This window comes from Hetaerina americana, unplaced genomic scaffold (assembly GCF_022747635.1).
Source record: "Hetaerina americana unplaced genomic scaffold, ioHetAmer1.1.p SCAF_10, whole genome shotgun sequence".
Taxonomy (NCBI): Eukaryota; Metazoa; Arthropoda; class Insecta; order Odonata; family Calopterygidae; genus Hetaerina; species Hetaerina americana.
The window spans coordinates 19148826-19175007 of NW_027286070.1; the positions used below are offsets into that span (position 1 = coordinate 19148826).

The window sequence follows — 26182 nt, forward strand, 5'->3', positions numbered from 1 at the left end:
TGTGTTTGTATATGTACGTGAACATATAGGAGCATGCATATATGCATGTATGCATAAATGTTATCATGTATATACATACATATGCGTAAACATGTGTGTATATACATATGTGTACACACATATATATCTGTATGTATGTAAATACATACATAGACACATACACTCATCATCGTGGCTAAGATTACGCCGCGAATCTAGAGGGAGGCGGGAAGAATGAGTTAATCGCATTGCAGAAGTACACAGCTTTAATAACGAAGCATATTACCATATAACGAAAGCAGCTCAAATCTAAGTCAGTTTTAATACAGCTGGGAATACGAAGAAAAAGCGGCTAATACGATGAAAGGAAATATTCCGGGGCTGTTAGTGACCCATTCTCTTTCTCCTGCCTGTTTTCCTTCCTTCCTCTCTTCTCAGCCGACTTCCCCTTTCTAAAGGCTTCCCTCCTCTCTCTGGAAGGCAGCGATGACGAGCGATTTGGCCGTCGTTTGCTCTCTACCGTCACCTACCAAACCGACCTTCGGGTAGATTGCTGTGTTTATGGCTATATATATATATATATATATATATATATATATATATATATATATATATATATATATATATATATATATATATATATATATATATATATATATATATATATATATATATATATATACAGGGTTCGTCCGGAAAATAAGTGTACTGACTCCTGGGCTGGGCGCGCCGCTCCAGGCACGCCCAGCACCGCTCTGACGGGCTGCGATTGGAGGGGGGTATTTTGGCAAGCGACGCTGAAAAAGGCAGTCGGCTCTGAGCTGTGGTGTAGTGAGGAGCTCTGTTAACGCGAACCTCCACGCTTGACCCACGTCACGGAACGCGATGCCGAAGTTTTAGCTGATGCTGTAGATAATGCTGGAGCAGCGTTATCCCATCAAATTTGCGGTAAAGCTTGGGAAATCGTCTACCGAAACTGTCGGTATGATTAACCAGGCTTACAGGGAGTCAGCCATGTCCAGAAACATGATCTTTCGGTGGCATAAGATGTTCGTGGAGGGCAGAGAAGAGGTCGACGACGAGTCTTCGAGAGGTTCCCGATGATGCCTTCGCGGGAGCGTTCCAGGAATGGGAACGCCGCTGGAACAAGTGTATCGACTCACAAGGGTCCTATTTTGAGGAATATTAGCTTAAGATATGTAAAAGTGTAATAAATTTTTTTTCCTGAGCTCAGTACACTTATTTTCCGGACGAACCCTGTATATATATATATATATATATATATATATATATATATATATATATATATATATATATATATACGCACACGCATAATAATAGCTCAGAAATTTAAGTTTTGAGAATAGTTACCGATTCTAACAACATATAACATACTATATACATAGCAACATAACATAGCAAACATATAATAGCAACATACTATATACATACGAGTATAGCCACAGATAACAACATATATATATATATACATAAAACATATATATATATATATAAATGTTTATGGTATATTCATATTTATTTATATTATAATATATACACGGTTTCATAATCGCTCATTTTCCCTTACCAATACTAATTTAGAGTAGCGTGCCCACGCTGCAGCCTTTATTTTTAATCTGCCATCCCTCAGCCCGGGCCAAAACTTGCCCGTGAACACATGAAAAAAATTCATCAACGAGCAAAGGGAATCTATTTCTCCGATCAGCATACTTAAATCCGATTAAAATTCTCTGAAGCATTCCCATTTTTTGCTGAAAAAGTCTTTAATCTGCTTTAACGCGCTGTACAACGTTTTTGCATATTCTATGGATGATACCTAAAACTACGTAAAGAGTTTTTTATTGCTTTAGCGGACAAGCGCGCGGTAATCTCATCTAAAAATACTAGGGAAACACGTTTAATCGTAATTAAGGGAAAACGTTTTTGCTCGAAGTAGTTTTTTGCTCTTCGGATCCTCCTCCGACCTTAATTTTAAATCATGAGGTGGCATGGCCGGAAATAGCTCGCAGTGTATGCATCATTTTGCATTTAATATAGTTTAAAATTTTGTTATTATTTTACAACGTATGCTTCATCTATCACGTAGCACTAAATGTGTTCATGTTTAGAGCCTTTTATTTAAACAGCGTCATTTCCCTTGATTTGTAGGATTGCAGTGAATGTAAATATTAATAGGGTTATTGAAGTTTAAGTTCTGCTTTTATGGCTTGTTTACATTTCCACTAATTACTGTGGCATAGTAAATTTAAGGAAAAATAAGAACATCAATAGATTTTAAATCTCTGATGTTCGAAAAATATTAAGGCAGTTCTTACAAGAAAAAAAAATATTATCAACGGCAGTAATTTTTTAATATTTTCCAAGTCTTTAGGAGAGTACTAAACGATAGAAAACTTTAGATACGGTAGCGGATAATGGTTACTTACGGAGGTAACAGATAAATATCTAGTTAATAAAAGGGAACCTGTTTGCTCTTATTCGACCCTCATCTCATATGAATGAGTGCTTAAATATTTACAGACTTGTTTGGATATCTATATTCTCAGAGATTATTATTATTTACAGACTTGTTTGGATATCTATATTATTTTGTTCGGTTAGAAATGATGCACCAATCAAAGACTTTCCTGAATTGAAGTAGCTTAATAAGTAAGAGACGCGTTCTCAATTTCGCCCGTAGAAGGCATTTAATTCTACACTCTCCTCGTTCCAAGGCCAGCGTTCCTCCCCTTGTCCTCCATTCCCATTCATCTTCCTTCCACGCTCTCTTTCCTCCTCCCTCCTCCGCCCTCATCCATCTCTCCTCCATCGCTATGCTCCTCCCACTCCATCAACCCTACTCCCCATATTTCTCCCAGGGCGCCCGTAATAAACAGGGGCGTAAATCCACACTTTGTCTCACTCCTCATTTTCACATTTTTTTCTAGTAACTCTTATTGTTGTAATTTACTTGTCCCTTCACTGCCACCGTTAACAATTAAAAATGTCTCCGGCGCGAGCCTATTTCTCTTCGTTTCCTTTGAAAATCTTTCCCCCTTTTTTTGACATCACACAGTTTCATATGCCACACGTCGCTACGTACTTAACACTATAATTACTTTTAATTCTAATTAAAGAGTGTATGGGGGTATTTTCTCGAGACATGTTTTTTCTTTTATTCTTCTCTAACCACATGTTTTCTCACACACTTTCCTATTTTGGTTTAGTCCAGAAAAATGTATCAAATATTGTATTCGCATTTTTTCTCCACTTCCAATTTCCGTTATAATAGTGCTCATCCCTTAATACTTGATTTATCATTTTAATTTCACCAATGTATCCACTTTAACGATCGATCTCTGTTTTTTTTTAGGTGACAATTGAGTGAAATTCAATCAATGATGGAAATCGATCATGATTTTTATTAGGCCAATAAATTACAAACAAGATTGATTACCAGCTTTGAAAATATAAAACCATATGCAGGTTTGCACCGTAATACATGCGTCAGTTGAAACTGATGAAACTCTTTTGTAATAACATTTTGTAGAATTTCAAGAGTAGTGATGACATTAAAAACGATGCAGATTTAGATTTCAGACTCATGCTAAACGAAGTAATTTTGTTTCCCAAAATCCGAGAGATCTCCAGCGGAAATGATCAGCAAAAATGATACAAATATCAAGGGCATATTGAATGAGATAGCTCTCTTTTGGTTGGCACTCGTACTCAGGCAGTACTCGAGAGACCTTAATGTTTATTAGATCAAAAATATTCTTGAAACTAGAGCCGACGAATGACTGAGAGAGATCACGACCGGCAGAGGAAAAAGCAGATCACCATTAATGAAGCGCGAGCCGGCCTGGAGTCAATTCAGTTTGATGAATTTTTTATATATCTCCGAGCACCAGTATTTGTATTTTTCCCGTTACGCTCATAGGCGAATCAGGTCATATTCCGAGTAAACTAGGAGAAAAAATATCAACGACAAACACCAGAGAACACGAAAACCCATCCCATCGATTTTGCGTTATTTGAAGTCTGCGTATAATATCACACTGACCCATACAGCATCTTGGGTCTTTCTCCCACACACATCCAACGTCATTTTTACTTTGGGGTCAGATTGGAACAATTTTCCCGCACCATCCCGCTCCGATTCGCGCTTCGCTTCCATTCTCTCCCCATTCACATAATCCGACCCTCTTCCACAGATCCTCCCACACCATCTGTATTCGGAGAGCACTCACGAGTCCAAAGTTTCTCCCCGTAATAGTTTCATCTTCCGTGACTCGCCCATTTTCTATCTCTCCCTTACCATATCCATCCTCTACCCCTCATTACACCCCAACTTCTTCCTCCCTAATACTCTTTCAACAATCTTTCTCTCTTTCACTCCTCATTCGGTTGCCACCCTAAGGGAAAAATGTCTTCTCTCCCGCGAGCTATCCAGAAAATTAAACGAATTTTTTCCCCTCCCACCTATCCCCAGACTTAAGCTTTTATAAGGATAATATACGGGACGGCCGTGAGTTTAGTTTTAATTTATGGACCAAAAACGGGGATAATCCTCATACAACGCTTTGCTAGGACCTCCTTTTATAACTGAATTTTTTTCCCGTAGGTTTTCGTCAAAAGAAACCTTATGGTGACTGTACAAAATGATTCATATTTTGACAAATTGATGAGTTTAATTAGATGACCACATTTTTTTTCAACTTCATATTAACTCCAACCTCTGTGTTGAGATATAAATATAAATAAATTCAAAGGATATGTCCCGAGAGTGTATTCAGAAAAAAACGTAATGCCTTTGTCACCGATTTTTCCGTGATGACAGGGAGATCTGGAAATGAGACTGGTTAATTTAAACAAACGTTACGTAGAAATGTAACTGGCAGATGAAAAAATTGCAAAAGAAATATTATGGGTCGTGACGGATGTGGAGTAAGCAACAGAAATAATGCACTAAATTGACTCAAAAATGAAATAATTTTTATTATATTGGGAGAAATAATCAGGAGCAACGGAAATAGCAAGAAGTAAATAATTAAAAGAATACTCAAGTGAAAGGGTTTTAGCGGAAGAAAATTCTACTGGCTGCCATCAAGACAACCCTGGAATTAAGGAGAGCTTCATCAAATGTCTGTAGCATAATTCTCTATGCCAGTTTGGAGGCATGGATATTATCAGCAGAACAAATATGATGATTGGGAAATCTAAATGTTGTTCTAATAGAGGGAAATGATGGATACAAAATAAACAAATGAGAGTGAGTTGCAAAGAGATTCTGAGACAAGCAAGAGAAGTAAGAATTCTAATCTTAAAAACTCTGAGAAGAAGGCCTTACCTTATCGTAAATATTTTTAGAAGCGATGACCCGTAAAATACGTTGTGGCCAGGTGGTAAGTTCAAGGCATGAAACTCTAGAAGAGCAACTGTCATGAAATACATACATGGCAGGTAAATAAAACAGTTCCTGGAATAACTTGGTGGAAATTCTTTATATTGAAATTGAAAATAAACAATTTGACTTTTCCACATGGAAAATTTTTTTATGTACGACCTAAGTTTCGTTATGGCATAACATCGTCAGATCACCTCTAGCGATGTTATGTCATATCAAAATTTTCTATGTGGAAAAGCCGAGTTGTTAATTTTCAATTTCAATACATGGCAGATGTAAAAAAGAATAACAAGTAGAGAATTTATCCGGCAGAATATTTAAGCAGACAGCTACAACGAATCAATCTCAGTATTAATGGACATGAAGTGAAGGTGATTCAGTTTATCCAATTGTTTATCCAATGTTAGCTGTTATTTGCCCAAAAACTTCCAAACAAATGATCCACTTTCAAATATCAAGTTTGAAAAAATATTTTGCGGCTATCGAATTTTGCAGTAGCTTATTCACAATACAAAACGCTTCCGCACAGCTCTCGGAATAAATCATAATATACGTTTGCAATTAATATAAAAAGATGGAGAAAGAATGCGAGTTTAGCTATATTTTCTCATTTTAGTGAATGAATTAAAATCTAAATTATGAATGCAGCGTGTCCAACCAGCATCCCTATCTTATTTCTACCCTTCCTTGTTTCCCTAACATTCGAACCTCTATCAGTCTTCAACATTCAACTGCGGATCAATATGATTTTCATCCATTTTATATGTATCCTAAGGGTTTCTCCTATTAATCCCCTGTCCTCCCACACCATCCCTCGCACTTCCTCATTTATTTTCTTTTCTGCCCATTTAACCTTTTCCAAACTTACATTTCATATGCCGCTAATCTACGAATATAATCCTGCTTCAATGGCCATTTTACCGCACCGTACACAACTAAGATCCATAGCAAAGTTTTAATACCGCTATTCTTAACATCCTTACTCAACTTCCCTGATATCAATGCTCGAATCCTTGTGAAAGCTTCTTTGCCTAACTCAATTTTTATCCTCGTTCCTAGGCTTACTTTGACCATTTTGGTCCAAAACACTTTCGAGACGCGTTAACTGGTCCACCTGCCCTAATTAATGAACTATCATTTTAATACTGAAATTACCTTTTCCCTTTTATGAAAACTGTGAAGCCTTTTTTATATTTACTATTATCCATTAACAATGACGCTGTGGCAAAAATGTACACGGGTACACATTTTTTGCTACACCGCTCTTTCATGTAGTTTATTGGTTGTTGCAAAAACCATACACAGAGCTAGATATAGGCATCGGGAAATTGCAATGCGGAGGAAATCCTAGATAATGGTTTCGAATTCACGAAGTGGAGAGAGTAGTAGCCCTAAGCTTGGCAATTCATCGCCTCCAAATAGGATATTTTTGCTAATGGACAGCGGTAGGGACAAGAGAAATTGGCTTTACGACATGTTTCTCCCTCCATCCCGTGCAACACGCACCTTGTCTCCCATAGAGAGTGCCCGTCCTAGGTATCCCGTTTAAACACGTACCACTTTGGCTAGCGGCTCGTTTCTGTATTTAATTCGGAGCAGTGGCTGAAAGCCGGATGCGAGCATCCAATGTATCGTCTGCAATGTTAGCGGGGCATTGAGTCACCACAAACGAAGACCGGACGTGAATTGGTTAAGTTGGTTCGAAATAGAACCCTGAAAATATGCTTCGTCTACCACGTCCACTGATGGTTGAAAATGTATTCCATTGGAAACAAAACGTTCCCTGCGAACATGCGTTCAATTATGGGGTGCAGAAATACTACGTCTACTAAATTTTAATGCATAATTCGGAAAAGAAAAACTTAGTTATTCCACATATATGCTATTATACACGACCTAGGTTTTGACTTACAAAGCCATCATCAGGTATGTTTGTAAGTCGAAACCTAGGTCGTGTATAATAAAATATATATGGAATAACGAACTATTTCTTTTCCGATATGAATCGCTTCCACAACGTGACGCCTCAAACCATTCTATGCATACATCTTTTATAGAACATAACAATATTTAATCACACCATAAGATTTACAGAAAATTATTCATACAAACAATCATCTAAGTCAACTATGATACCATTAATCTTAAATTTGTGGATCAACTGATAAATGTTTGGGCTTGGTCCTCGAATATCTTAGAAAATTTAGACTTCAACGAATATCAAATGAATATGACAAGCTTGATACTTTTTTTTAGCAGTAGTCGCAACACATAATTTTTAAGGAATCCAGGGCATTGGACGACTCCTGTGTCCCTGTTCCAACATTTTTATAAAGATACTCCATAATCCCGCCTTCCACAGTATATTCACTACAGCAGTGCTTTTCATGTATCCATTCAGGTGGGTATCGCTACTTAATTTCCCTTTAAAGACCATATTTTTGAATAATATTGGGATAATCTTCTCTTAGTCCATCGTCGATTTATTCGTAGTTTCTACATGTATATTGATTTTACTTACGCTTAATTTTAGGAAATTGGTTAGAATGGAGGAAATTTTAGCAAACAGGATGAAATTTTTAAAAAATTACCGGAATCCAACATTTATCCAACCAGTCAAAAATAGTTGGTGCACATTGTGCAAACCGAATATTTCAAATGATAAATTTTTTTTCCTGAAAACCAGGGGAGCACTGGTGGATATTTTGATGTAAACAGATACACAATATAAAAATTCAATTTAGATGAAATGAAAAATAAAGGAACAGAGGCAAGAAATTCCCATAGTACAGCTGGTTACAACTATTACTTTAGGAATTGAAAACTCTTGGTTAGCAAAAAATTTGAGTTTTACGGACAATTTCGAGAAGAGGCAGTTTCGATGGGTGTAGACTAATGTAATACCGACTTCGAGAGAGAAAAGGTGGGAAAAAATTGAAAATGGGACGAGCGTGGTGCTGCGAAATAAATCAAATATCTCAAAGGAAAATGTTACACAAAGCAAATATGGGAAGAAACAAGAAAAACTACACCTTTGGGATGACGAGCGCCAACCGAATGGTATAAAAAGATACTAAAAGGGGGGAAGATCTATGCAAAGATCTTTGACAATAAGCTCCGGAACACGCCGAATGGCTTAATCCGTGAGGCGAATAAATAGAAAAACGGAGAAATTACTTCAATTTTTTTGTAAATTTGAAAGGAAGCACGGATGGGTGGTGATAAAAATAAAATCTTACCGTAGGAATTAGATCTCCCTTTTTTATACGTCCTTTTCCTAAAAGTTTCCCGGAGTTGTTTTACAAAAAATTTATGCTGAAGCCGTAGACGCCAAGAATACGTATATAGGCGGTTCTCTGCAGAACGAGGGAAAGAAAAGAAATGTTTTTCTGTGTTCAGCATCACATTCTAATGGAAAATATCAAACGCTAGACGAGTGAGCAGGAAATCAAAGAGAAAGTTTGGCACTCCTACCCAAACCGACGGTATATTTTTCCACCGTCAAATTTGTCTTTAGCGTGTGCTTTCCAAAAGTCTCCTTCACACTTACAGACTAAATTTGAAAATACGTGTGGCACAGTATGTCTACACGTTCATATTCTCATTTCAAAGAAGTTCTGGAGAAATAGCGAATCTCCGAACATTTCAAAAATGCAGTTTTGGTAATAATTTTCGAAAAAATATGGGAAACAAAAATCCAAATATTTAAAATAAAATCAATACCCTAACCAGGGTCTAGACATTCCTATACACGTATATTATGCAAATGATTTACATTTAAATTTAGAAAGAGTAATACAAAGTTTTTCCATGTTAATAGAGAAAGTGATTACGCCTGTTCTTGTTAAGATAATGTAAAGGAGAATAGTACTGGAATTTTTCAGCCATGGAATCCACTTATCTATTTTATCCTGATGATCTAATCTGCCGATATAATTCATGTTCATAATTATTACCAAGATATCATCATTAAACCCGCATCTTGGTGGGACTCCCTAATACTATGTGTAGAATCAACCATTTATATGTTTGTTATTGCCTGCCTATTAATAGGCACGCAACCCCACGTTTATGTTATTAATTCCAAGCCATTTATTCACAAATAACGCCAAATATGCCAATAAAAATATCCAAAATGTATAGCTACATGTACGTTTATTAGGATCGGCGTAGTATTTATTTACTTTTGTTACAGGACAAAAGAAGAGTTTTATGAATTGCAATAATCTTCTGCTTTTTAAAGTGCGCCTATCCAAACGTACTCATGCCAAATAAAGAGCTCATGCCTCAGTTTAGTGGTAATATATAAAGATGGAAATTATTACCAATCTCCGAAATATTATCAGAGAGCGATTCTTCTTTTTGCAATTTCTTGTCACCAATCACATTCTATGTTACCAATATTTATTGTTAAAATAGATGAATTGAAAAATTTTGAAGTGATGATCCGAACCACATCGGTACAAATCAGTTTGACATGAAATGGTAAAAACCTATTTGGCAAAATGTTATCAGGTTTTAGTAATATAATTTTGTGGATTCTATTGCGTTGAAAATGGCACTACGTGTAATAGAGAAAAAATCTAAAGTAGAAACTACATTTTCCTTAAACATTTTAAGAAATGATAAGAAGAAAACCTATAAAAGAGAAAAAAATTCAAAGTCTTAATATTTATAACGATTTTAACCCTCCTTCGACCCTGTGTTCACTGACATTCCGACCCTGGTAGTGTATAATGGCTACAGAAAAGAGAAAGAAATTAGGGTTGGGGCGCCAGAAACTCAAAACCCTGGATTAGTTAAAGGATGTACTAGTAAAGACAAAATAAGGAATATAAACATTAGGATGGAGCTTAATATACAACATATTATTGATAAAATAATAGGAATAAGATCGACTTGAAGGCTTAGTTAGAACGTACGAAAGAGGAAGATAATAAATCGGAGTCTTTTAAGACATATCTATTGGCAATAGAAAAGTGGAAAAACCTAGGAACAAATTGGGAATATTAATGACTTTGTGTTCCGGACAGACTGAGATCGTAATCCGAATGGCAATGATGATACCTGGTATATTAAAAATAATATGATTTTAATAAAATATTTCTACTAAAAACCTGGATCAATTGCTTCAACATTTATTTATTTTGCTTTGTTTATTTTATGGTGAAATAATTAATTAAAACGTTTTTATGACATTATTGATTCCGCTACGAACTGTCATAGACCGAAAACATTGGGGAGAATATGCGAACAACAAAAAAAGATGATAAATACAATGAACTACTCCCAAGAGCGTTTATTATGGAAGCAACGTACACCAAAAACGCAATCCAGGAAACACGATCCAGTACCTCGGAAGAATGGAAATACACCATTTGATATTATCCGAATTGTAACCAAGGACTAACGTTGATCATCTCGAATGCGACAGGCATGGAAGATGCATTGCTTCGTGTCTGAACTTTAAGAAAATCTTCAATCCTCATTGCTTTGCTCAAATTAAAGGAAACAGTTAAGGTAACCTGAGGGTATCTTAACCCTATATTGTTCCCGGTAGCGATGAACTTGTACACTGAAGATGCATAGTCTTGAAAATATCTGGTCAAATCATTGTTAGTTTTTCTTGAAATTAAAATTTCAAACAAATTTTTTTAATTTCATTTTGTGAAATAAATTCCCTTATTCATATCGCATTGGTTCCATATGAAGATATAGTTCCATTCATGGCACAATTTATTTAGTTTAGTGAAATGTATTACCTTCTTCATATCACATCAGTTCCTTATGAAGATATAAATAATTTCATTCATACAAATTTAAGGTAAAGACATAAGGAAAGAAAATTAAAGAAAAAAAATTCGGAAATATTTTTTGAACTGAGGAAAGATAAATACAATAAAATAAAGAAGTACTTTTTGAATTTGCGGAGCTATAGTATCTGGAAAACTCTGGTATCATGGGGAAAATATGATTTCTCAAAATATTTAGAGTCCATATGAAGATACATCCTCAATAATGCCTATCGTGGAGGGAGACGAAGGGGGTATATTTTATCCTACCAGGAAGGGTCGTTTGAATAACACAAAAATGTGTTTGCGTGTTCTTAATGAAAAAAGCATACTACTTGGACGAAGTCGAAACCGGACCCATGTTTGGTCTCGTTTCAAATGCATCGACGACTGATGAATTCAAATAAAAACCAGGTCAAGTATTTCCCTTCGGAAAAGAACTGCCATTCTCTTGAACACCCCAATTCCCTCTCATTGGATTGATTACTTTTTGATTATTTTTGTCAATCGTTCAAACAAAGTAATTTCTTTTTTAACGTATTCCTTTCCGCTCGCTGGGGGAGTTAGGCCATTGCTGACCTACCCTGGAAAAAGTAGCGGACGTGTAGAAAGGTGAAACAGAAAAGATAGAAGTTAATCAAAGGATCGCCGCTTATTAACATCATCAGAGGTGGGGAAGGCGGAATCGAACGGATCACAAGAGTAAAAATATTTCCTCAACCGGGACTCGAACACCGGATCTTTCCACTTGCCGGGCGGATGCTCTTAACCACTTGAGCTATCGAGGATATGTATATGTTTCTGTATATATGAGTATTTATTCGCCGTTTGGCGGGATTTCGTGTTTGAATGTGTATTTGGCCAATGTGGCTCATCTCTTTCTTCTGGCTATGCGTGCCACGAAACGCACTGTTCTTTTCCTGTATGATGCTGTATGAATTCTAACCACTGTCCTTTCCTCTTGTGTATTGTCTATTTCTCCTTTGGTGGGTGAAACAGCCCCCTGACGCCATCTCTTGGCTAAAGAATCGGGGCGCTTGGCGACATATAAGACCCACGGATCTCAGGGTAAATTACATATCCTCGATAGCTCAAGTGGTTAAGAGCATCCGCCCGGCAAGTGGAAAGATCCGGTGTTCGAGTCCCGGTTGAGGAAATATTTTTACTCTTGTGATCCGTTCGATTCCGCCTTCCCCACCTCAATTGTGTTCGTCCTTTATACGTGTTCCTATCCCTTTTCCTTATAAATGTTTCTGTATATATGAGTATTTATTCGCCGTTTGGCGGGATTTCGTGTTTGAATGTGTATATATATTTATATATATATATATATATATATATATATATATATATATATATATATATATATATATATATATATATATATAGGATTCCAATGGCCGTAACAATTTGAAACATCAAGGAAGCTTAAGAAATCTATCCAGGGCCTTGAAATGAGACTTGCAGAGAGTTTGATCTCACGCCAGGGATCCCATTATAAAAAGTGCCAGTTTTGAGTGCATGTACTTATATCTTATGGCGAGATCGCTTGCATGTGAAAAAATTCTCCGAAAAATCCAGTTGCAAGGCCCTAAATATATGAATTTAATTGAAGTTTCTTCGGTGTTTGAAAATGACTACGCTCTTTGGAGTCTCATTTATATCATCTATTTAGGTCGCTGAACCCCCATCTCATTACTGAGTTCATTAACACTTTTGTTTTTGGGAAATTTTTTGCAAGCACAATTTTCTAATATGACACAAATTCATCCGTAATCCCTTGACCTTATTCATTCATTACCAAAACAGGATTTAACTATCGATTAATAGTCACAAACATGTTTTCTTTTCACTAAATTACAGCACGGCTACACATCACACAATGGAAGCCTAGTTTAACGATATTATATCCATCGGACGGTATACTGTGTTTGGGAGCGTTATTCTCAAAAATTTGTTGACTTTCACTGAATGCGTTGCCATGGAAGTCAGGAAATGAACCCGGAAGTTCGGTGCGAGAAAGAAGGTACCACGGCAAACCGCGCCGATCCGATCCCCTACTCGTTGAGGGGTCAGGCACGCGGCCGGCACAGGCGTATATATAATTTGCGAGTCCACGGCGAATGGATGTCGTCCGTGTGGGGGATGTTTGGAGGTGGGAGAGGAAACGCCCATGCATTCTACCTGTCGGGAGCATGCATTTTGAAGTGTCCCCGAGAGTGACCCAAAGTAACGTGAAAGGTTTCATCTCGCCCTCCCCGCCCTCTATCCAAAACTCCCTCCCGTGACCTCACCGCCCCACGCCCTCATGAGACCATACACCGGTCAGTCATGTTTGAATCCGCGATAATACTTAATAACTTTCGCAGAGTCGTGAGCGAGAGGAGCCGTGGTGCTAGGCATACCTCGAATAGCAAACGATTCCTGTCTCATGCAAAAACACCTCGGCAAAAATCGGGCAAGAATTAAAAATGACATTTTTTATAACGGCGCGGTCAAAAATAAATGAAATTGCTGCGTGATTTATAATGCAATAACATCAAAGTGTAAGAATCATTCACCTTGACCAGGATCCCGGCTCTGAAATCATTGCAATATAATGCGGATGGATGACTCCGTTAATTTTACCGTCGCGGCATCTCCCGCAGTTCTTTGACTTGGCTGCGTGCTTAAATAACGAACAACTTTAAAGTACAGCAGTTTCAACTTTTTGGTTTTTTACGTTCTTGTCTTCACGCTCAAAGAGTTCATATTTCATTGACCACTCCATTATCCATCTCATAACCACCCCTCCCTCCTATCTTTAATTTAAATTTTCCCCCTCAAATGATTGAAATGGAAGAGGCTCATTTTCACTGGTTGCCAATTTTTAAAAACTTGAAAATGGAAGCTTTTTTTTCCTCACTTCAAATAATAAGTAGCATTAAGTCAAATGTATATACCTATTTAGGATGGCGGATAAATAGTTAATTCAGTAAAGTAAATATATGCAGTTAATTTAAAAATTTTCACCACTGTTGCTGTTTTTCATATTTTTCCAAACACTGATAGAGTATTAGAATGCTAGGAATTTTGTTTTGGTATCATGTAATGTTGTGTATTCAATTGTAATCAATTTTAATTTTATCCTCTCTATTCTTTATTTCCTGCCTATAGCAAATATGTGACTTAACCCACATCATGTGGTGGTGGGGTGAATGGGTGTTAGTTTGTCAGGATCATATTTTTAGTATTACTTTAAAGATATAAATCTGGAAAAATCCTTTTTAAAGCCAGTCTAAATCAATTAATTACAGAATTCAAATGAGCGAATTAAGAGGCAGTTTCATGTGAGGAAAATCAGCGTTAGCTCTCAGAGATGCCCTGACATTAATATCTCTTGTGGTTGATATAACCTTTCTGGAAAAGCCGCCAACTCGAACTCCGCATGAGTTCTTATTTCCCAACTTCACATCAAATAATTAGGAGAGTTCATCTCGTTGACTTTGGATAAAATAAATATATCAAACTTAAACAGTCGTAATTGTTATGTATATCTATTGGATGCAAATAATGAATGATATGCGTGATATTGCAAAGTAACCGTGATCTACATTGCAAATATGCAAGTTTAACCTACCTTGGTGCTATTGGTAACTTTTCTGGACTTTGACGTTGCCAAACTACTATCGCACACTATGACCTTATGAAAAATCATTTTATTCTCTCAATTTTAAATAACAACTATTTTATTTGATGAAATAGCAATTGCTTTTGTTTAAGTTTTCTGACAGCATGTATATAAATATGTTTTTTCGAGGTTTTTAGGGCAATGTTCTTTTACTTCTTCCTTCCTCTCCCTTACCCTCCCTTATTTCTTACCCATTCCGCCCGGTACTTTTACCCCTTACCACACACCTTTTTGGTAGATCGGGGGATTTTCACCATATTATAATGTAGATAAGCAACGGTGGCTGGATATGGTCCCAAACCTTAATCAAGATTTTTCCAAACTTATCTAAATTTAAAAAAATTGGAAAGGTTTGACCTCTTAAGAGAATTATTTTACGCAAGATTAAGTTAAGAAACATTAAATTGTGCCGAAATTTCATTTGGTTAGGTGTAGACAAGAATCGCCAATATATAGCACGTGGTACATTGCGAAATACAGCGTCGTGATTATGACCCAAATTCATAAATTAAAAGGTTAATTTCAGAAAATTACTCACCGACATATACTTTTAAAATAAAACATCATTATGAGCCCCATTTCAGGCCATTTCTACAGATAAGGAGTAAAAAAACACCTAAGTACCTTTCGCAATGAAATTGAAGCGGGGAGTATTGGATATCAGTACGAATCTCACCGTGTTCGTCAGTCAGATAATTCCAAGGTCTCACTAAAGCGACTTATACCCCGTGTTCTCCTTCGACCCGCAGAATTATCGACAAATGCAAATCATTCTAGTCTTTGCCTCGAGTTATTTTACGAGTTTATCCGTTATCAGATTTACGTATTTTAGAGGGGAGAGAAAGCTTAGCCGACACTGATGACTTCTTTGTTCTCCTCATCTTTGTTCTGTTGGAGGATAATTACATCCGGAGACGTCATTATTTCATCCGCTTCGCCCGACGGATTTGACAAATTTTCCGGAAATGAGCTTACCAAAATGAAATGGACCTTAAGCGAGTTCATCAAAGGGGAGGTAATGAAAAAAATCAAGCCGTGGAAGAGCGCAGTCAAGGAGAAGGAAAACTCCAATTCCCTGAGACGGATTTCCAAAGCTTGATTCAGATCGTTTGTCTCTCCACACTAAAATACAACAATGAACCCTGTGGGATCAATTCTACGATCAAATTAGTTGTTTCCGTGGCAAAAATAGGATAAAATATACGAAGAATTCACTCCTGCTGGATGAATATTCCATGTCATTAAAAAACATGCATGCATTCGTTCGTTCTTACATCCCAACTTCTTATTATATATTTTTGGATTCAATCGCATCGGTTGTATAGAATAAATATATTGAATTGTAATAGCTATAATTTTTATAAATACCTACTTGAAGCAACTCTCACGGATTGTGTGAGTGATATTACAAATTAATCGTAATCCAAAGTGCAAATATGTAAGGATAACTTGACTGCTCTTGGCGCTGTTGGTGGCTCCACAAATTCGGGCGGTATTGAGTGGAGTTAGAACGTTTTTTTTAATTATAACGATATCTTGAGAAATTTCATAGTGGAAAATTTACAAAGGAATCAGATATACGATTGATTGTTAAATGATACATCATCGTAAGGTGAACTCGTGAGTCCAATTACACGCTTAGATACCGTTTTTTGTTTGGGAGCGGAACGGAGGATTGAGCGTTGGTTTGGATTGGCCTATTAAATTGAGTTTGGAAAGGAAAACTGCATATACATCATTTGAATACAATCTGCATTCATTCTGCAGATCAAAGTTTCAAGTGTGCTACAGGTATCTCTTAGAGTAGGAACATGTGTATCGTAAAGGAATGCGAACATCATTTTGTATGCATTGTACTATGACGGCGGAGACAAAGGTAGGTTACCCGAATAAATAATTGGCAGGATTTTTGAACTTCTTGTATGTAAAGGAAAGGAATAACGAGATAAGATAGAACTGAGAGTCAGCCACGGTTTTTTCTTAACGGAAGGGATCATGCGATTGACATTTAAGGTTTCACTTGAAGGAGGTAATAACGCTAACTTCGCCCAGTGGGAATATCTTTCATTAGGTTGTAATTAAACATATGGGTCCCGAAATCAGTACTCTTGTCGGCCAACTTAGGATGTACAATATATTGAATGTGATAAAACATCGCGACAACTTTCACGTCACATCTTAAGACGTGGACGGAAGCAAAAGATATGTGAAGATGGGTTCTCATCTAACTGGAAGAACGACGAAATTTTTGCTTCCTTCCGGGAAATACGTTTTCCGATGGAATTTTTTTTTTTTCGATTTCAATTCGGTGGCGTTGGCCAAATTTATCCCGAAGGTTTTACTGGAGGGAACTGCTCTGACCTCTCCCACGAAACTCCCATTCCACCCGTCCGGAACAGATGGACTCATTTCTTTTTCCTCTCTTTCTCTTCTCTTCTTTCCGTTTGGCGTGGTCGATCCCGGACGCCTCGCAGAGCGCCAGTCGGAGGACCCTGTAGTTCGCGGGGTGAAATCTTCGTATTTTGCTGGTGAGAAGGTCGCCGTCAACTGCACCTCGTCTCCTTCGCATCCTCCTGTGCAGATAGCGTGGCTCGTGAACGGCCGAGAGGTGAGTAAATGCGGTCACGCTCCCCCCAGTTGTTTCCAATCCCCAAGGCGAGTGAGAGCGTCACACTGTGTGGGAGATTTTTTGCACATAGAAAATTTCCTTCATAAAACGCGCCACCTGGTATATCAGAAACACAATAGCAGATGTCATTTTGCTCACGCTTATAGCTGACAGAAAATGTGTCCGAATCAATAAATATTTTATCAAAGGAGAAAAAAATTGAATGAAGTCACGGATATGAATGTTATCAAGGTAGTGTATTTTGCACCAGTTTAGAGTTTTTTAAGATACTGTATAACACTATGGGATCCACTAGTTCTACAAAAATTAAGTTTCTAAAAAAATAACAGAAAAAATCCTAGAGACAATGTCAGAGGCTGGATCAAAGAATAGAAATATTCTAGATGGGAGAGATATCTTCCAACTATTGAGAATCCTACCTGTTGACAGGTTTTATACATGGGTCATTATAATAGAAAACTATTTTAATGACAAATATAAAATATTTGACGCATGAAAACAGCTATTACCGATCAAGTGATAATATGGAGCTTATTACAAACAAATATTATACAAATTAAGGTAAACGTAAATTGGAGGTACCTGTTCTTCTATAATCTTTAATGAACTACCCTAGGATTTAAGATAATTTAAGCCAAAAAATGTAGTGTAAAGGAAAATTAATGATTAGAATTTACAAATGCTTTGAAACAAAACTTGGTACAGAATAAAGTGACTAGCCACATCTTGTGATATCTCTTTTTTTGTTTATGTGGCACCTGATATCTGTCACCAGATCTATCAAGCCAGAATATACTGGATTAGCCGGACTAGAAGGAGTTCATTCGATTACTTTATTTCTTTTCAATTTGTACTTCCCTCTAATGTATACTAATATTGCATATTACTAAGATTTTGTGTCAAATGTATTTTGTATATAAAGGACCCACTGTACATGATTAGCAAAACGGACTCTTCTGTATCCTAATCAATATTCCTTGGGAAATGACACTTCCTCAGGTATTCCGCACAGAATAATTTAAACAAATGGAAAGAATAATAAGTAAACTAAATAATGCTGCAAACGAGAGACTTTTACCTTACTTCAGAACCAAGTGTTAAAAGGAGATGTTCGTTAAAATTATAAATACGCTTCTGGTTATGCATGGCATTTTATGAACGTTTTTTTTATATCTAGTCAACTTGAAAATAATACTACACATGATTTTGTTTTAATTCATTTGTTAGATGTAAGTGTACATTTTCATTTTAAACACGGCAAATAATTTTGGCGCTCAGTTATGAATGGAGCTACAAGCGGAAATAAGTACCCTCGGGCTCTGATTTCCTGGAAAAGGACTCCAACCGAAAAGGAATTTAATGTTCATATAAGCCTCTAAGCTGTGATCAAACGTGCTCTAATGAGTACAGAAAAGAAGGATATCCCTTTTCATTGGTCATTATTTAACGTTTGTATAAGTATTAAAAGAACGTAAATAAACAATCAGGTTGGTCGCCACTCTGTGTAAATTACTAATATCGGGTAAAATTGACTATCCATCCATTTTTACTGCATCAATTAAATTACACAACACTGTATCAAAAACGGAACACTGTCATCATTGTGCAACTGATGAAGATGATATTTTGGTCGACTGAAGTCGTGTAATAAATTGAATTTAATGAAAATATTGTTTTAATCCGATATAAATATAAATAATGATTGCATTTAATCTCCTAAATTCTAAATTTCCCCTATAGAACCATCGTAGTAATTAAATACTTTTAACCCACAAAATCGTCCGTGAGATACTGCGTGGGCACTTAAAATATGATAAGAGAAACAAATGAGGCGCTTTTAAATTTAAGTAAAATATCATCAGCAAAGTTCATCAAGGAAAACTTAAGTTGACGGCCGCATTCCATAAAAATACTACGGCAACCAAGATTTTCATAACAGGCATTACCATCTTGCTTCTTTTGCGTATTATTGTATGGGTTAATCGGTTAAGGTAAGTTTAACCTTCTCATCTCCTTCTAAAAAGACTAAACTACCCCCTCAACAATATTCAACTGTTCTTCAATTCCGTATACATCTCATATCCCTTCATTCTGTCCAATATCTTTGTTTTTTTCGTGCCTTTATCTAGCTTGCTTCATCTTCTTCCTTCGATCACAGTATTCAGTATTTCACACCCAAAAGAAATACATGTCGCTATAATCGTCTTGGTCCAAATCTATTCCCAGAGAGTTGAACAGTTTCACCTCCATTAGTTTTCTTCCTCCACCTGCTCAAAATTTTAATATTAAACATGGTAGCTTTCGCCTCACTCGAAATCCTCACTAACTCATAACAAAGCAATAGAATCACAATACTACTCAGTAACAGTTCTCAAACTCAAAATCGGTAAAAAACCTCAATGAAAATAATGAAATCGCTATTTTAATTGATCGTTTTTCTATCTATTAATGTTTGAAATAAACAAGACGGCTTAATTGATATAAAAAAGTTGAACATTCACCATCCAATTTTATTTTAAACATCTCTCCATTGAAATTAAAGACATGCAACGTGAAGATACGTGCAACTACGCAGCGGTAAATATGGTAATTTTTGGCAACTATTTGTCTGTCAACACTTTGAAAGATGTTAACTCAGCGTATTGAACAACCTCACTAGTCGTTCGTAATATGTTAAATGACTGAAGGAAATTTTCTACTCGCTCGCATTCTCAGATTCACTCATGTGAGCTCATTAAGGGATAAAATGATTATACATTGGCGTGAAGAAGATTCTCTTCTGTATTTACACCTTGAGAAAGTGTTTACTATGCGCCCTCTCTCCTTCTCCTCGTTCATGCCGAAGTGGGTCTAGATCGAACAGGGTCAGGAAACACTTTTGGAGGACGAGGAATTGCGGCCTCCACCGGAGTGCTTTCTCCCTCCTAAACCAGAAGGGAAGTTGATGGTGGTCGCCTTTGGAATTCATTGAGTTGGCGGCCACAAGCAACCACCGCATTAGATTGAATGTATCCGCTAGATCTCGAAATAACCCTTTCCCATCTAACGCTATCTCACGTTCTAATTATAATCGGAAATCGATCTCAAAACGGAAAGTTGCTTTCAATTGAAGATAGCCTCTTCCCTGAACCGTATTTCTTCCTACATGCCTAAAATTTTGTTTCGATTTTAATCGGTGAAACTTGGGAGAAAAATTAATTATTTAGGGAACGCAAACAGGGCTCAGTTCAAATATTTATTTTAAAATTAAAAGTTCACGAAGCATATGGCAAATATCGATCACAGCAACGATGAAAAGATGATAAATATATTGGTGGATTGTTTTTCAAAAGTTTAGCATAAATCTATAGCCGAGCCCTAAAAAACTGAGAAGTGGTGATTTCTATAGGAAAGTTAGTCCAGATTAAAGGCAACCAATAGAATCAAATTGGTTACTTGAATCCTACCACCGGATGAACAGTTTTTTTTAATAATAGTTGATAAACAAATATTATATTGACATGAAAATGAGAAAACCTTCAATCGGAGTGGAAGGAACCATATTATAAAATGCCAGATTTTAAATTTTACTCAATACATCGTAATATTGAATTGGAGCCTCATTGAACTGCATTTCGGCATTATGGATTTCATTATTTAGAAATATCGTTCCTGTCCCGCTCGAGCGTCAAGAGCCAAATGAACATTTCAATGACATTAGTCCAAATAAAGGCCATACGAATGAGGAAAATTAGTTCCCGCGAGGCTCAATTTAAAGCAATTGCGCTATGAAATGTCCACTTTATATGCACTCCCATTCTTCTCAAATTTGAGCCTTCCCCAACAACATCAAACTAAACATATTCGTCTCAATTTTTTCCCCAAATACAGACAGGCCTCTTTCACGTAATTATATTTCCGTGGAAATCCGTTGACCAACCTTCTGGTTCACTAGCTTGTGTATGTCAGTTTACTCTTTTTTTGTTTGGAGTGCGATTACTGTATAGATTGTCAGGCACAGACAGGAAGGAGATGAGTACGCGTTGATACTTCAATTTCAGAAAAAAACCAATGCCCAAATCATTCCGGACACTCCGTTCTCATTTCCCTCGAGGTCCTTGTCCTTATGCCGCCGCAATGCAATGGGTCCCCCCAACCCTGTCCCTTAACATTCATTTCGCTTTCCGAGGAACGGAAATTAAAACACTGAAGCGGTCGTAGTCATCTCGAATGTTAATGAAGTTGACAGCAAAAGGGGGAGTGGGCAATACAGAACGGTTTCAGCAATTGACATCATAATGTCCCTTGACATCCTCACACTCGATTCCAAAACTCATTTATTTTCCAGATCCAATCAAAAATTAAATATCTCGCATCTGGAGTCCTGCAGTTGACTTTAAGTCATGTTCCTTCTAATATCCTCAACGGGAAAGTTCGACGATGTGCTCCTTGGTCTCCTCCTCCCTCCACTCCTTCCTTCAGTTTTTGGATAGCCGGAAGTTTCCAATCCCTTTGCTGGTATGAAATTCTGGGCCGTCGTGTGACGCCCCCTTTTCTTTTCTTTAGCATCCAATCCCTTTTCCGGCAAAGAAGGTTTCTCGTCGATTTTCGACGTAAAATACACTCTGTTATCGTGTTTTCATTGGAATTCATCCACGGCTAGTCATTGCTGAGCGCTAACATTAAATTATTACAGAAATTATATTAATGAAATATAATAAATTAGATCAATGTAAAATATATTATCTAAACGTCTATCCTTCTGATACCGTGAAACAGACGTAGTACTCGTTACCTAAGGGAGAACCATTAGTACTTCATCTAAAAACTTACATTTTTCAATTGTAATATCTGAAAGTACACTCATTAACATTCACGTGGCCCAAACATTGAGAGATATTGTTGTACTCGTATATGAGTTGCGACAGTACTTTTCAGTGTAATCAGCATGTTTTAAACTGGATAATTTTTGGGTTTTAATATTTATTGTTAATTATCAAACTAACTTTCCACATTAAAGCACGGTTTCTTTTTAAGTATTGCGCCATCAATAGGTAAGGGAAAAAATCAAATGGTACCTGATAGCATTTAGTATTAATGACGCTGTAATACGGTAACAATAAATTTTAACAGTAGTTGTTCTCTTAAGAGTCATATTTTTTGGGTATGAATACATTTTCTAGCGTAATTTTTCTCTATTATTTTAAAATTTCATAGCGTAGCAAGTATATTTAAATGAGTAATGTATGTAATTAATGTCCAAGAAATTTGGTTTTACTCTTGATTTGAATATTTTACGGGACATATATAATATTATATTGTTTTCAGAAACTCCTCAATATCCGTTCACCCGAAAATGTTCTTCGTTCACATTTTAGTCCGGCCGTTACATTAATTTCTTTAGTTTTCCATTTACCACTTTTCTATTACCTCTAGAGCCAAAACATTATGCAATTTTTTTCTCATATCGTGAAAGGACGCCAATTTAAAAAACGGATCGTTATTCCAGTTGGAAAATGTTATAGCAAAGATATTAATAGCCATGAACTTATGGCGGCATTTAGCTCTGAAAAATTATGCAAACAAAATACACTTTTCAATTAAATTTTCAGGTGTTACCAGTCAGGTTAATTGAAGCTATCGGATAGTTTAACCCTCTAAAATAGTTTTGTTATTTTATTATAGTAAACAATTGCTGATTTTAGTTGGCTTATTTCTTGACTGATAGCATACGTAGGCCGGACATACGTGAGATCAGTTAAATCAAAGTAAATTTTCGTAGCTTTTTGTAGAATCAAAACTAGGTATTCTCCCGCCAAATTATAGTGACGCGGGATGAACATTTAAGCACTTCAACCAAGACATTTTTCCGGTAAAGAAAAGATACAAAGCGGAATGGAGTGGAAACTCAACATTAGGATATTTTCCCAGGATTGTGTAACATGATACTCCCGAAACGAAATACGAGAATCAGACCAGAGGAAGCACCATTGATGAAACTAACATTTTCACCATCAATTTATTAATATTTGATTGTTACTGGAATAATATATTACCTCAATAAACAAGAGTTGATCAATTGAGGCATTATTTTCCAATTCTTTGACGAAAAAAATTTCACGCAATCATATTCTCCTCAGCTTAGCATTAAGCATTTTGAAATTTGATATAGAGCAATTCAATATATCTCGATATCCCAGTAGCATTTGTAGAAAATGAAATGGGTGGAAGAGAGAGCAAAATATAAATGTCTTGGTATGTCAATGGAAGAAATACTGCTTTTGGGAGAAATTTGGAAAGGCTGAACAAGTTGTTACTAGAGATACTGAGAAAGAATGAGACCCTTAAATCGGTAATAGAGTAGAGAATGCTGGAAAATTGCCGTAGAGGTTGTAAAATAATTGGTATTTTGGATGTAATTAAAGGAGATAGAAAGTATGGAGAGCTGAGTAATCATTATTTGCAATTTTTAGTGTGGGGTTGAAGGATATTTTGACTTATATTTGTTGAGGTTTACGAATATAAGAGTGTGTAGTTCAAGAGTTCATCAAAAGCTAACCTATGAGTCGACTGGAAATTGCGAAAAATAAATCCATCACTGGTAGAATGTGAACCTGGTCCTTTAGCTTGTAATTATCAGACATCAAGATGATCACCGCATCCAAGCCTATTCCTATTTCACTCACTTCTGCCTCAAGGATTGTTCAAGGAACATGTAATTCAGTTTACGCACCATACTGAGTTTTGATTCCGTCACGTCTTGCCAAGTTGAATGTTTACGGCAGAGAGAGCACTGTTCAATTGCCGCTGGACCATTCTCCTCAACTTATATTTCCGGCACTCCATGACTACTGTGGATCAGATTGTGGAGACCCGAAGAGAGTTTTTTCTCCGGTCAACTCGGAAAGGTAACTATACTGTAACAACCTGGTACCAAGTTGGTCAGCGACCTAGAAAAGGTTCGCGTAATAGCTTCGGGAAAAAGGAGTAGGGTGTAAGTTCAATGGCATATCCCACCGCCGATCAAAACGCATTAATTTTGGTTTCTCTTATCTATTTTGGAGGCTTCTATCTAAAAATTATAGTTCTAATTGCAAATTCCTAACATTACCTTTTCTTAATCATTATTTGAGGATAATTATCATCTTCCGTGCATGTTTTTGATCAAATTCGCTCATGAAACTGAGTGTATCTCTGAATGCATTTGTGGAAAAAACTGTATCAATAAAAATTTTTAAAATGTATAGCAGTAAAATTAAGTAGTAAGATTATCGATATGTGTCATTAAGCATTTCATTGTCACAATGAATTATGTTCATCATTTTGAAGGGTAAGTATAACACTAATTAATTACATGAAATGTAATATCCCCCAATTAACCAACAATAGAAGAAAAGTGATTTTCTACGGAGTAGAAATACCCTTTAACTTACATTATGCTGTACGTAAATATATTTATAGCTCAAAAAATAGGTAAAAGTAGATTGTTGTGACAAAAAAGAATTTTAAAACTAAAATATTTTGTATTTAAGGGTATTATTAGTTGAAGGTATCTAAAAATTGTATTAATTAAACATTTCATGAAATTATGCATACGAAATAAACATTTGTTAAATATGATCAATTTAAAAACAATTAAGGTTCCTTCGACTTGTCTTATACTAAATTTGAGTCTCAAATAGGACCTCAAGTATAAGCATTTTTAATATAACCGTTGTGAATAAACACCGCGAAAACCTCATATTTCATTTTTCAACTATTATAAAGCAACATTTTATCAATTTGGCTTTCATTTGTATGTTATTAACGGGGAAAAATAATTTAAGAATTCAATATTGTACGCTGAATATAACACTATAATATTACTAAGAGGAGAGATAGTTGTTCATGGAGGCCTTCTACAAAGTTTTTAAACGCTCGGTGCGTAGCACCATGATTCTCGGCTTTTGGCGCTTGGCGCGGTACCATCGAACCAACCACAGATATTTTTTTCTGTACCCCTGAAGATGCAGCAGCCTCGCGTTCCTACTTCATATTTGGATGTTCAATTTCAAATATTGAACGGCGAGAGTCGAAAATCTTCGATCCAAAATTTAATAGTTCTGCTTTCAAAATTCTATTTTCCGTCATATGCTAGCATTCTCTGAATTAAGTAAAATATCAAATTCAATTATAGCATGTATATTTTATCTAATACGCCTCCATTGCTAATACCGTGCTAGATGAGGATGCAGACGTGCGCTTAGTTAATCACTTTAGCGAGACGATAGCGGATTCCCGAAGGTTCAGCTTCCATCATAAACACCACTGAGTACCCTCGACTGGCGTAAGCATCGATCCGACAGCACCTCCATTAATCTCTTCCTGAAGCGTGATCAATTATCTGAACCATGCTCAAGCGAGCATCATTACCATTTTCACGTGAAGTGAAACAACAACCTTTCTCCATAATGCTGACGGTTTACAGACAAAAAAGAAAATCTGGGAAAACGGACTTTCGCCTCCGAAATTGATCTCTCAATGAAGTGCGCTCCTTTTTGGAAGATAAATATGTCGAAATCTTACCTTATCCAAGATCCATTAACTATAGCTTATCCTCCATTTTTCTCGTTATATTAAACACCTAAGGCCCATGTATTCGGAATAACGGCATTTCTTTACGGTTTTATCGATTACCGGAATGGGATTAAGTATAAGTTAAAAGCGTTTTTGTATATTTAGGTGAT

At 36.4% G+C, this 26182-nt stretch overlaps 1 protein-coding gene across 1 annotated transcript in view; it reads left to right on the forward strand.

Annotated features, from left to right (window-relative positions):
• The window catches only part of LOC139700275 (uncharacterized), a gene marked incomplete at its 3' end in the record, with an annotated part of 566019 nt that overhangs the window by 424519 nt on the left and 115318 nt on the right, over positions 1-26182 (forward strand). Inside the window, exon 4 of the mRNA XM_071598911.1 lies at positions 17323-17456. Within this exon, the coding sequence (XP_071455012.1) occupies positions 17323-17456 (134 nt within the window). The remainder of the gene's footprint in view (positions 1-17322; positions 17457-26182) is intronic.